This window comes from Vidua chalybeata, chromosome 27 (genome assembly GCF_026979565.1).
Source record: "Vidua chalybeata isolate OUT-0048 chromosome 27, bVidCha1 merged haplotype, whole genome shotgun sequence".
Taxonomy (NCBI): domain Eukaryota; kingdom Metazoa; phylum Chordata; class Aves; order Passeriformes; family Viduidae; genus Vidua; species Vidua chalybeata.
In genome coordinates, this window is record NC_071556.1 from 1442635 (window position 1) to 1456185 (window position 13551).

Genomic DNA, 13551 nt, shown 5'->3' on the forward strand with positions numbered 1-13551 from the left:
AGCAAGAAAACCCCTTGTGTTGGTGATGCCCCAACTATGGCAGTGCCCTGGGAGGCAAGAGGGAGAAACAGGGAGGGACAGACCTCTGAGACAAATCCTGAACATGCTTTGGTGTCATCGAATCCCAGAGTGGTTTGGGTTGGGAGGGACCTCAGAGCCCATCCAGGGCCACCCCTGCCACAGCAGGGACACCTTCCACTGTCCCAGGGTGCTCCAAGCCCCATCCAACCTGGCTTTGTGTCCTCCTGTCCCTCCACATGCCTGGGGCCGGGTGAGTGCTGCTCCCTTGGGACCACGGCTCTTATAACCCTGAAATTCCCACCTGCCTCCATCCTCACCCTGGAGACTTGAGGGGTTCCTGTCACCCTCCAGGCTCCAAAAGAGGAAAAAAAAAGGCAAAAAAAGCAAAATGGTTTTGTCACTGCAGGGGTTCCCTAATGTCACCTCGGGCCATCAGGTGACCTGCAAGGGGGGAGCAAAGGAACCCTCGTGGATGGGGTGGGACTGGAGGTCACTGCCGGAGCAGCCAGTGCCACAAAAGCCCGCGGAGGCGGCTGAGAACGCGCCAGGCGTGACTTTCACAGCCTCGGGAGCAGCCGCTGCCACCGCGAGCCATCAGCCGCGCGTTAAATAAAACACATTGCCAGTGAGGTCATCTAATGGCCCATTATTTTTTTATTTGAACTTTTTACCTTCACCTCTTCCTCCGTGCTGAATCAGCTCCTTGGTTTGGCACTTGAATTCCTGCCCCATTTGGGAGATTGATACGGGCCCGGGGGGAGCCTGGCAGGGCTGGGGATGCCGAGGCTCCATCCCGGCCCCGGGATGAGGCAGGAGGAGCCGGGATGTGCCCGGCGGCTGCCCGGGCACCCCTCGGGGTGGGGGGGTTTGCACAGAGTGAGGGTCCGGCCACGGCCCCCCCTCCTCCTTCAGTCCAGGGCGTTGGGATGGGGTGGTCTCCAGGAGTGGCACGGATTTCATTCCTGTTCCTCAGATCCCGGCGGGCAGGATGTCCTGGAGGGGCAGGGAGCTGGGGGAGCTCGGGGAGGCTGGGCTGGGCTGCACACAGGAGTGAACTGACAGAACCAGAGGACACAGTCTCAAGCTGCATCAAGGGAAATATAGGTTTGATATTAGGAAAAAGATTTTTTCCAGAAAGGGTGGTAAATTTCTGGAATGGCTGCCCGGGGAGGTGGTGGAGTCCCCATCCCTGGATGTGTTTAACAAAGCCTGGATGTGGCACTGGGTGCCAGGGTTCAGTTGAGGTGTTGGGGCTGGGTTGGACTCGATGATCTTGGAGGTCTCTTCCAACCCAGTGATTCTGTGAATTCTGTGAACAGCAGCCAGGAATTGAAGGGGTCGAGGAGTCACAGAATGGTTTGGATTGGGCAGCAGCCGGGTTCCAAAAGTGCAGAGGGGGGACAGTCTGGGACCCCACTGACCCCTCAGCCCGTGCCCAGAGAGTGCCTGTGTCACCCTGTGCCAGAGTGGTGGTGGTGGTGGGGGGACACACCAGAAGGGCCACGTGGGGACCCCACAGGGTCCCCCCCAGCCCCAAGCAGCAGAACGGGGTCTTGTCCCCACCGCTGTCACAGAATCGTGGAATGGTTTGGGTTGGAAGGGACCGCAAATCCCATCCAGTGGGCAGGGACACCTTCCACTGTCTCGGGCTGCTCCAAGTCCCATCCAACCTGACCTTCCCTGGACACTGCCAGGGATCCAGGGGCAGCCACAGCTGCTCTGGGCACCCTGGGCCAGGGCCTGCCCACCCTGCCAAGGAACAATTCCTGCCCAATATCCCATCCAGCCCTGCCCTCTGGCAGTGGGAGCCATTCCCTGGCTCCTGTCCCTCCAGGCCTTGTCCCCAGTCCCTCTCCAGCTCTCCTGGAGCCCCTTCAGGCCCTGCCAGGGGCTCTGAGCTCTCCCTGGAGCCTTCTCCTCTCCAGGGGAGCACCCCCAGCTCTCCCAGCCTGGCTCCAGAGCAGAGGGGCTCCAGCCCTGGCAGCATCTCCGTGGCTCCTCTGGCCTGGCTCCAGCAGCTCCACGTCCTCCTGCTGTTGTTCCCCAGGGCTGGGGCAGCTCTGCAGGTGGGGTCTCACCTGAGCGGGGCAGAGGGGCAGAATCCCCCCTCCCCTGCTGCCCACGCTGGGGGCTCAGCCCAGCCCAGGGGGGTTCCTGGGGTCAGTGCCCATGGCCGGGGCAGGCTGAGCCTCTCACCCACCAACACCCCAATCCTTCCCCCAGGGCTGCTCTCCCTGAGTTCACCTCCCAGTCTGTGCTCAGGGCTGGGGTTGCCCAGACCCAGGTGGACGTGTTGAACCCACTTCTCAGCTTGGGGAAGGATTCCCTGGGCAGCCTGTCCAGCCCCTCCCAGCTCCAGGATGGCTCCAGCACCTCCCCTCCACAACCCATCCACAGGCAGAGCAGTCCCAGACTCGGGAATGTGCATCTAGTCAACACTCTTTTATTAAAAACAATTACAAAAAGTTACAGGTTACAATCGTTCTGTACAACCCAACCAAACCTCTGGTGCCTGGGGAGGTGATAGCAGCCCTGGGCCAGGCCTGGCTCTGACCACACCCATGGCGTGCCTGGGTATGATTCCACTCTCCCAGGGACATCCCTTGACACAGGCAACCCCCCCACTCCCCACCCCAAAAGCCTCAGTTTAGGCTGGACCATGGGGAAAGGAAGGGGAACTGATGGAGGTGCCATGGCCTGGCAGGATTCCTGCCTGGAGGAATGCCCTGCCTGCCCCTGCCCCAGCAGGTGGGATGGAGCCAAGCAGCTCCAGAGCAGGACACGTCGTGTCCTGGCTTTCCCAGGGAAGGAGCTGCTGTGGGAAGGCTGGGAAGCAGGGGCTGCCTGTTGAGGAACAGGCAAGAGGCAAGAGCCAGATCTGAGGCCTGGCGTGGCTGCTCCAGGGACATTCCATCGCTGCAGCCAGGGGTGAAGATAAATGGGGGATAAACATGGCAAAGAGGCAGAAGCAGGAACAAACCTTCCCTCCCCAGCTGGGAAGTGCTGAACTCTCTCTCCCACAGCCTGGCAGGACCAGCACTGTTCCCTGCAGGCAGTGGGACACAGGGACAGCCCAAGGTGTCCCAAGACTGCTTGGGATGGAAGCCCCAAGGCAGGGAAGGAGCAGAGCTGGATGTGGAGCACTGAGGGAGCAGCAGGGAGCTGCATCCCCAAAACTGGGGTAAGGAACTGGCTGCCAGAGGAAACACAGATGGGCTGAGCAGCACCAGGAGTCTTTACAGCCCCACTTCTCCTGGTGGCTCCCGCAGAGCCTGGCAGAGAAGCCACGTCCCTGCCTCCGAGGGCAGCAGTGGGATGGGGAGAGTTCACCAGGGCCAGTGTTGGGGCTGGAGCAGGACACCCTGTCCTGGACCACAGCCCAGCCCACACTCCTGCCCACAGGCTGGGAAGGCTCAGCAGGACATGCAGGGGACACACAGCTGTCCCCAGACCCTGAGCCCAGCAGGGGTACAAGGAGTGAGCAGGGCCTGGCTCTGACAGAACCAAACCCCAGCAGCACCTCTGCCCCGCTGCCCCCAGACTGACACAGCCAGCCCATGCCAGGGACACAGCAGCCACCAAGGGACACAATGCCAGTGCTGCCAGGGAGGGTGAGGGGTCACTGCTCTGGGGTGAAGGTGCTCCCTGACCCCAGCTGAGAGACCATGGGGTCCATGGGGATTGCTCCCCTCAGCTCTGCTGTCCCCAGACAGCAGCAGGGATGGGGCAGAGGGACCCCCCAGTGCCATCCAGTTCCCCCAGTGACAGTCACACTCAGCAGCTGCTTTAGTCCAGGTGCCAGACACACAGCTGAGTCCTTTGCTTTGTGCAGAACTCCCAACATGTAAGCGAGGTGAAATGAAGGATTTTCCCCTATTGCTTTTGCCTGGACCAAGTCCCTGCAGCAGGGACAGGCTGGTGGGGAGTCCTGCACGCTGCTGAGGCCACCCTTAGGTGCAACCTTACCTGCACACCCAAAATCCTTGTTCCCTGAACACAAGCTCACTGGGGCCCTGCTGGAAGCTGAGGGTCAGGGAAGGACCCTTGTCCTACCCTGCAGTGATGGGATGCAGGCTCTCCCTGGCTCTGGGAGCTGTTTGTCCCTGTCCTGCCTCGTGGCTCCCTGAGGTCTGGGCAAGGTAGGACACTCATGGTTTCCCCCTTTGCACTGACTGCAGAACCAGGTGCCAGCCAGCACTCAGCAGGGAGATCACCTGGGGCACAGCAATTCCCAGATCCCACCTCATTCCTCTCCCTCCAGCTGCTCAGGGCCAGCCTCCCTCTTCTGCAGCTCCACAGTGAGATTGCACCAGGATCTCTTCCCAAGTGCTTGACCCTCAGCTCTTGCTTCCCACACCAGCTACACAATCCACTCACAGCTTCTCACAGCTTCCTGCTCAACCTTCTTCCATCTCCCCCCTCTCCAAACACTGCTTTGGAGTACAGAGGCAATTTAAGTTATATTTGGGAAAAAAAAAAAAAAAAAGTAAACAATCTACCTTTAACTGAACCAGAAAGATCCTTCTGCACATCTCCAACCTACCTCTAACAAGCTTCTTCTAGGAACCAAGACGTTCTGGTTGTGCTACTCAAAACCACCTTGCCAGGCCCAAAAGGCAGTGCTTGGACCACAGAGAATCCCTCAGGTGGAGTCTGAGGATCCGAGAGCCACCACCTGGACAGGGGGACTGCAGGTGTGAGTCCAGGAGTCCTGCTGGGATGGCTGGGGAGCAGGAACATGCTGCTGGCACGGGGGGACAGAGTGGCTGTGGGCATTTATTGCACTGCTTCTTCACAGAGGTGCAGGAGAACAGCAGAGAGACAACGCAGGTCATCGCTTCACCTTGGCATCCTCTCTGATCTTCCACACCATCAGCTCCATGCAGGCTCTGGCATCCTCACTGGAGTCGTGTCCTTCCACTGGGGACACAAACACAGGCGTGGCAGTGACCCCTCTGCCTGCTCAGCTCAGCTCAGCACAGGGAGTTCCCCAGGCAGAGCCAGCTGCTCCCTGGCCCCTGCAGCCACAGCCACACCTGGGAGCACCCCGAGCCACAGCCAGGGATTAAAAGAATTCCACAGAATCACAGAATGGTTTGTGGTTTATGGTTTGTTCAAGCTCCTCCAGTGCCACCCCTGCCATGGCAGGGACACCTTCCACTGTCCCAGGCTGCTCCAAGCCGTGTCCAGCCTGGCCTTGGGCACTGCCAGGGATCCAGGGGCAGCCACAGCTGCTCTGGGCACCCTGGGCCAGGGCCTGCCCACCCTCAAAGGGAACAATTCCTGCCCAATATCCCATCCAGCCCTGCCCTCTGGCAGTGGGAGACATTCCCTGGGTCTTGTCCCTCCAGACCTTGTCCCCAGTCCCTCTCCAGCTCTCCTGGAGCCCCTTCAGGCTCTGCAAGGAGCTTTAAAGAGTCCCCAAAGCCTTTTCTTCTCGAGGCTGAACACTCCCAATGTTAAACATGTCTTTTTTTCCACTAAACCCACACTTTTGGCTGGGCTTGAGCCTGACACCATCAGCTATGGAACAGCTGGGAGCTTCCCCAGCAGTGTTTACAATGTGCTCAGGGAAGACAGGAGGGAACAGGCCCCACTTCCAACAGGCTGGCCCTTCTCAGCTGGCCAGAGAGAGAAGGGGAGGGCAGGACCTGGCCTTGGGAGAGCCACCCTCAGCCTTCCCACACCACTTCTTTGTCCCACTCAGCACAGGGAGGGCAGCAGGGAGAGCTCTGCCCTCGGAAAAGGGCTCACACTGAAACAAGCTGTGGCTGAGGCTTCTTACGCCAGCACATTCCCATCTACCACACACAGACAGGGCAGAAAACACCAGGAGCAAGAGGACTGGGGAGAGCAGGGGAAGGCAGGGCTGAGGAGAGCACGGCCAGGAGGAAGTGGGGTCCCTCAGGGGTCTCACCGTTGTCCTGGATGATGCGTTTGAGGTAGTCGGCCATCAGTGTGCGCAGGGCCCGCTTGTAGGGCAGCCCCAGGCGGTGGGGGAACACGATGGCTGTGTCCACCACGGTGCCGTGGATCAGCTGGGGAGGAGCAGAGGAACAGGGTTATTTCCCCAGTCCCACAGGGACAGGCACTCCTTGGGATTAGCCACGCTGCAGCAACCTTCTGGTCACCTCTGGGCTCCGTGCAGGGCCCTCGGCAGCTTCCGACCCAACCAGTCTGGCAGGAGGCTCTGGCTGGATCCAGGATGATTCCCCTTGCAGGGTGTGTGCACACAGCATTCCCACTGCTGTGCCCGCCACAGGCCTGTCCCCACAGCCCTGCAACCCCACATTCAGGAGGTTTCCTGAATCTCAGCAGAGATTTGGGGCTGATGCTGCTCGTGTAACTCCAGCAGGACAGGCCAATCCTTAATCCCACAGCCTGGAGAAGCTGGAATAGCTCTGGAGTTTTTCCCAATTACAAGCTAAACTGAAGAACCAGCTGACAGCACAACAGCCCCTTGTGAGTTGTAGCAACCTTTCAACTGCTTCCCAGGCTAGTGAGTGGCATCCCTGCCCGTGGCAGAGGATTGGAACTGGGTGATCTTCATGGTGCCTTCCAACCAAACCATCGTGGGATTCTAAGATGGGGACAGAAGTGGGCAGGATGTACATCACACTGCTGCTACAGAGCAGGCCTGGCCTTCAGGGTGCAGACCAACCCCAAATCCTCCCATCTGCCAGCAGTGACTCAACAGGAAGTTTTTAACCAGCACCAACTCAGCAACGGTGGAATGGGACAAGGAAATTCTATCACTGAATCATATCAGAGAGTGTTTCAAGTTGGGACTTTTTAAAGGGATTCTACTCCATCCCCTGCCACAGGCAGGGACACCTTCCACTGTCCCAGGCTGCTCCAAGTCCCATCCAACCTGACCTTCCCTGGACACTGCCAGGGATCCAGGGGCAGCCCCAGCTGCTCTGGGCACCCTGGGCCAGGGCCTGCCCACCCTGCCAGGGAACAATTCCTGCCCAATATCCCATCCAGCCCTGCCCTCTGGCAGTGGGAGCCATTCCCTGGCTCCTGTCCCTCCAGGCCTTGTCCCCAGTCCCTCTCCAGCTCTCCTGGAGCCCCTTCAGGCCCTGCCAGGGGCTCTGAGCTCTCCCTGGAGCCTTTTCCTCTCCAGGGGAGCACCCCCAGCTCTCCCAGCCTGGCTCCAGAGCAGAGGGGCTCCAGCCCTCTAATCCAACAGCTCAGCTCTGAATTGTCACCATGCTGGAGGAACTGAGGATGCTGAACAGGCCCTGCACCAGAGGCTGGGGACAGCCAAAAGGCCCTTCCTGATAAAGCCCATAACCATAGGGCAGGCTGGCTCTTTTTAGCACTCATTTCCTCCTCTCAGGCTAAGACAAGATGAATCCTTTGCTGTCATGAACTGCATTCAGTGGGAGCTGAAGGAATGTGGATGGAGGCAATCCCACATCCTGAGCACAGGAGTGAAGGGCAGGGCCTCAGAGATAAACCTGTGTCCTGTCCCAACACGGATGACTCCAACAGAACCCTGATAATCCCCTCTCCTCTCTGCCTCCAGGCACCAGCTCATGTTGCAGGACAACCCATAACTCCATCAGTAACAGCTCCACAACTGCCCCAGCACAGCTGCACTTTAACAGGAACAACCTGCTCCACTCGGAATATAAAACTGCCAATGTTATGGATAATCTCCCCTGGACTGCACTCAGCCCTGGCACCCTCCCAGACACAGTGGTAATTACTTATGTAGATCAGGAAGAGTGAGGAAACAAGATAATAAAGCTTTAAATAAAACTTGAAATGCCATCAGCACTTGGAAGTTGCCACAGCCATTAGTGAGATATGGCTTTAGTGGCACAGCCCTCGGCCATTCCGCTGTGACACCCTGGATTGCTCTGGGCTCCTCCTCTTGGCAGCAGCTGTGGTGCTAAGAGAAAATCAAGCCTCTAAGAGGCCAAGGCAGTCATCTCGAGCTGATCTAACTGGAAATAATGTCTTTCTGATTATGATGAAGCCTCTCCAAGGCTGGGATAAAGGGTGCCACGGAGAGGTAAAGTGTTTTACAGGCATTAAAAGCTCCTGCTTCCAACCCAGCCCTGGGAGTTGGCAGCTACACAGGCTTCAGCAGGAGAGCTGTGGGGCAAAGAATGGCTGAGGGAAGCTCTGGCATGTGAGCACAAAGACTTGGCTCCTGCCTGCCACACACTCTCCTGGTGACCCAGGACAAACCCCTGGGGCCTCGGTGCAGGACACACTCCCTGGCAGGACAGCAGAGGTGGCTGAGGGATGGGCACACCGGGCCAGGCAGGAAACAGGACAGGTAAAAGGTCAACATAACTTCATCAAAGCAACACTACAGTTCCTAGAAAAGCTGGCACAGAACAGAGAACAGATCAGGCAGGGGTGAGAGGCAAATGATTTGGGATCAGTCATAGAATCATGGAATGGTTTGGGTTGGAAGAGACCTTAGAGACCATCTTGTTCCACCTTCCTGCTCAGAGCCCTGCCCAGGGCAGCAGCAGCCACTAAGAGTTCAGGTGACACCACAAGTGACACACATGACCCCACTCCCCTGCACTTTCACCACAACCAGCTTCACACAGGCTCAGAGACTGGACAAACCATGGAATCCTGGAATGCCCTCAGTGGGAAGAGACCCACAGGGATCATCAGCCCAGCCCTGTCCCTGCACAGACACCCCAACAACCCCACCCTGAGAGCGCTGGCCAAATGCTCCTGGAGCTCTGGCAGCCTCGGGGCCGGGACCATTCCCTGGGGAGCCTGGGCAGTGCCAGCAGCCTCGGGGGAAAAACCTTTCCCTGAGCTCCATGCCAAGCCCTGGCACAGCTCCAGCCCTTCCTGGCCTCCTGTCCCTTGTCATTAGAGTGAAAAGATCAGCCCCTGCCCTTCCTCTTCCCCCATGAGGATGCTGCAGCCCCGAGGAGCCTCCCCTCAATCTCCTCTAGGCTGAACAAACCCTCAGCTGCTCCTCATGAGGCCCCTCCAGACCCTTCCCCATCCTCACAGCTCCTCTGGACACTCTCTAATGGGTGCATGGCTTTTTTATATTGTGGTGCCCAAAACTGCACACAGGACCTGAGGTGAGGCCACCCCACTACTGTGAACTGCTGGTCCTTGGAAATAAACAGTTCCTAAACTTGAAGGAGACATCCAACACCCCCCAGGGGGGGAAAGCACCACAGGGAGATGTGAAGGCAAAAGCCCAAGTTACCTTTAGTGCAAATAAGTCGCTTTCCAAGCTGTGCCCTATCAGTATGGTGTCTGCACTGAACATGTTCAGTAGGACGGCTTGGACATCCCGCAGGGTGATGCTCGTGTTTTCCAGGTCCTCTTCTGTCACACCTGAGAATCTGCAGAGCAACAGGACACAGGTGGGGGTCCTTCACTTGAAGAAACACCTCAAGGCCCAAAGCCCCTCAGCCCTTAGGGAGTGGTGGTCAGTGGAGTTTCAACAAGTGCTGCCAGCCACACCAAGTTCCTGAGCGAGCACAAAGCTCTGTCCCGAGGAAGACCATCCTCACCTGGTGTTACAGCCCTCACCTGGTGTTGTAATCCACCACCTTGGAGTCTGGCTTGACAAAGGTGTCGTACACCACTTTCAGCTCCGAGTTGATCACAGTTACTCTTGTCAGCTCCAGTCCTTGCTTAGTGTAGCACTGCAAGGAACAGGGTAGATGTGATGAGAGGCACAGGCCAAACAAGTGTGGGATCTGTGGAGCCCCTCACCCAAGTGCTGCAGCTCCCAAAATGCAGCACATCTGGTGCAGCAAGGCCAGGCAGCAGCATGGGCCAGTCAGAGCCTGCCAGGGCTGCACAACCCTCAAGCCAAACACACCAATCAATAAGAGCTCATTTACACCTCCAGCACCAATATTCAGAACAGAGAGAATGAGGTCAGGAAACAGCTTCCCTTCAGCCACTTGTGTCACACCTCAGCCAGTCCCAAAAAGCTTTGTTTTGGCTTGGGACCCACCATTTCACAGTCTAAGGCGTAGATCCCAGGGTAGCCATCAGTCGTGGGCAGCTTCTCAAAAGTCTTCACAAAGCCATCCAGGCTCTCCTTGCGTCCGTCGTGCACGTGTTGCTGAAAGGAAAAAACAGGGACAGCTGGTGATCATAACAACAAGAAGCCAAAGAGCCCACTCCAAGAAACCTCCACTTCAACAAAAGTGGGGTTTTAATAAATTCTAAATGAGGAATAAGTTTTGCCTACAGTGAGGCTGAGAAGTTCACAACCACAGCAAACACAGCCATAGGCAGCCCTATTCCAGTGGCACATCAGGGCTGGTGGCATCGGACTGACACACATGGAGGAGCAGGACACGTGTCTGGGGAAAAGGAGTTTTCAATATGGAGCAGAATTAGTCAGGAAGTCACACTGAGGCCTGACTCTGATGTAACTCCAGCTCCTGGTTCCTGTGGCCAAGACAAGGCCAGGTGCAGGATCCTAACCCCAGACATCTCTGTGTGAGCATGAGCAGACAGCTCCAGAGCAACGTGTGCATCCACACACTGCATTCCACACCCAGCCAGCCCACACCCGCAGGAGCTCCAGCCCACCAGCACTTGAGGCAACAAAGGGCATTTCCAAGCACTCTGCATTGTTCTCAGCTAAAGCTCCAGGGTCAACAAGATCCAGCAGGAAAACTCAGGGAGTGATTTCACAAGTGGTTTTAGCCAGTGCATGACTGAGCTGCTGTTGCAACACAGGTATTCCCACACTCCTCCACAGCACAGATGCCACTGGTTATGCTGAAACCTTCCTGGCAAGCAGGGGTTCTACGCTGGAGGAAGTTCAAAGGGGAAGCAGGAACAGGTAACAGAGGGCAAGGCAGAGCTGGGACTCTCCTTTCGCCTGCTGACATGGCTTTAGGTAAAACCAACCTGCACCACACCCAGAGGTGATGCTCTCCCTCCCTTACTCCCCAGTGAGGTTTTTTGTTGTGTTTAAGTTTTGTCTGTCCCTAAAGCTCCATGTATTTGTGTACAACCACAGAAACCTGGGCAGAGCCTCCTTCACCATGCTCAAAACCATGGAACCACTGAATCCTTAAGGCTGGAAAGGACTCCCAAGATCATCAAGTCAACCCAGCAACCCTACCATGGTGACCACTAAACCAGGTCCCCAAGTGCCACACCTACATGTTTTCTGAACACTTCAGGGATGGTGACTCCACCACTGCACTGGGCAGCCCCTTCCAATGCTTTACAAACCTTTTTGTGAAGAAATTTTCCCAATATCCAACCTCAACCTCCCCTGGCTCAGCTCAAGGCTGTTCCCTCTCCTCCTCTCCCTGTTCCCTGGAGCAGAGCCTGACCCCCCCCCCCAGCTGTCTCCTCCTGTCAGGAGTTGTGCAGAGCCTCAGGGTTCCCCCTAAGCCTCCTTTTCTCCAGACTGAGCCCCTCCAGCTCCCTCAGCCTCTCCTGGTGCTCCAGACCCTTCTCCAGCTCTGTTCCCTTCTCTGGACACACTCCAGCCCTTCAATGTCCTCCTTGTCACGAGGGGCCCAAATTGACCCCAGGATTTGAGGTGGAGCCTCAGCAGTGCCCAGCACAGTACAGAGCTTCCCATAGGTCTCACCCTACAAAGAATGAAACTGTTCTGGTTTGTCTCAGGATTAAAGGCTGGAGAGACAAGGAACTGAGGCCCTTGCAAAGCTGACATGTGTGGGCAGAGAGGAAACCAAAGCAGGATTTGCATATTTTCCTGCACAGGTCACTACTGCAGGTGCAGCCAGAGCACAGGAACTACATCATTTGAAGTTAATGAGGCAGCTGGGCCAACACTGAGGCCAAGCTCTCCCTGATTCCACAGCCAGCACTGCTCAAAGGCCTCAGGGATCACTGCTGCCAGGTGCAAGGGGCTGCCCTTGTCCACTCTGCACCCTGCTCTGCTGAGGGAATGGGGAGAGCAGCTCAGCAGCCAGGAGACACCAAACACTTCTCCCTTGCAGCTTCAGCCTTTCCCTCCCTGTGTAATACAACAGAACTGAGCAGTGAAGTGAAAAAAAAAAAAAAACAAAACCAAACCCTATTAGGTATTTTTGTTGTCCTGAAAATGCCCAATTCTTCCTGGCTGGGAGGAGGGCAGGGAAGTTGCTCCTGGTTTTGAGAGCCGAGGAAGCACAAAGAGCAGGCACTGCAGGCTCCCTGCAGCAGCACAGCTCCCTCCTGCCACCTCCTGCCTCCCTGCCTAACTGCAGCAAACCCAGCTCACTCCGGACAGCTGAGTGTCAAATACTGGATTTTCTTTCCATTGCACAGCAAAACAATTTCAGTTGTACCTGTTTTATCCCCTTAAGGGAAGCCACTGCTCTTCTAAAGGCTCAAGCAAGGATTTCCCACCCCTGTGCTTGGACACACACATGAGCTTTTCTAACCAGCTTACTGCTCCAGTTACTGAGAATGGTATCTCATTACAAATATTTTCTGCTTTCAAAGCCCTTCTTCAACACTGAAGGATAATGTGCTCCCCAATATCCCAAAATTTTACTGCATGTTCTGATGCTGAGCAGGCTGTGGATTCAGCCTTAAATCTACCAAAGGGTGATGTGAAAACTGGGGGCTTATAAAAAGGAAGGAGAGGGACTTTTTATACTGGTATGGAGTGACAGGACACAGGGAATGGCTCCCCACTGCCAGAGGGCAGGGCTGGATGGTATATTGGGCAGGAATTGTTCCCTGGGAGGGTGGGGAGGCCCTGGCACAGGGTACCCAGAGAAGCTGATTTTAAAAATACCCTAAATTCATGTGGAAAAAAAAAGTAAAATAATAATCTGATCCCATCCAATCCAACTGTGCAGGGCAGGCTCTTAAGGTGCCCCGACAACTCTTCCTATTGTAACAAACCTTGAATTTTGCTCAGAATCACCTTCTACCTCCAGCTTTTGGTTCTCCCCAGTGTGGCAGCTGCCAAATACAAAAATGCCACTAAAACAAGTGACAAGGAGCGTGCCCAGAGACCTGAGAGAGAGGCACAAGATAGACTGGGAATGCTGGGCTGGCACACCAACTCTCCTGCTGCCTAAGTGCAAGAAAAAAGCACCTGTGCAAAGGTACCCCAGGCAGTGCTCTGCTCTATCAAACTCCTCATCTGAGAAAGTTCTTCATTCTTTTTTCTAGTGCTGGGCTCCCTCAAAAAAGTTTTGTGATATTTTGGAGTTACAAAAGGCTCCTTGGAAAGGTTCCTCCCCTCATTACAACCAAGGACAGGCAACAAACAGAAAACTTGTCAGAAAAGATTTGTCCACCAGGATAAAGTTACCTTAGCATGGGAATCTGGAAAGCAAAAGATGGGAAAAAGGGTTTGGCACACTGTTGCCAAGGCCCTGAGACTGCTCCTTAAAAGGAAATCCCTTATTTCTCATTCCTTTGGTGATTCACTAAAGAACATGAGCTTTTCTATGTCCCTCAAGCAGATGAGCTGGGCAGCTCAGGATAAATGAACCCAGCTCACTCCAGACAGCTGAGTGTCAAACACTGGATTTTCCTTCCATTGCGGAGCAAAACAATTTAAGTTGCACTTGTTTTATCCCC

General features: G+C 55.9%; 1 protein-coding gene across 1 annotated transcript in view; it reads right to left on the reverse strand.

Annotated features, from left to right (window-relative positions):
* Positions 1 to 4777: 4777 nt before the first annotated feature.
* REXO1 (RNA exonuclease 1 homolog) overlaps positions 4778 to 13551 on the reverse strand; it is a 44161-nt gene continuing 35387 nt past the window's right edge. The window contains exons 12-16 of the mRNA XM_053965862.1: positions 9989 to 10099; positions 9556 to 9671; positions 9227 to 9365; positions 5939 to 6059; positions 4778 to 4941 (exon numbers count right to left, since the gene is read on the reverse strand). Coding sequence (XP_053821837.1) covers positions 4853 to 4941; positions 5939 to 6059; positions 9227 to 9365; positions 9556 to 9671; positions 9989 to 10099 — 576 coding nt within the window. The 3' untranslated portion in view covers positions 4778 to 4852. The remainder of the gene's footprint in view (positions 4942 to 5938; positions 6060 to 9226; positions 9366 to 9555; positions 9672 to 9988; positions 10100 to 13551) is intronic.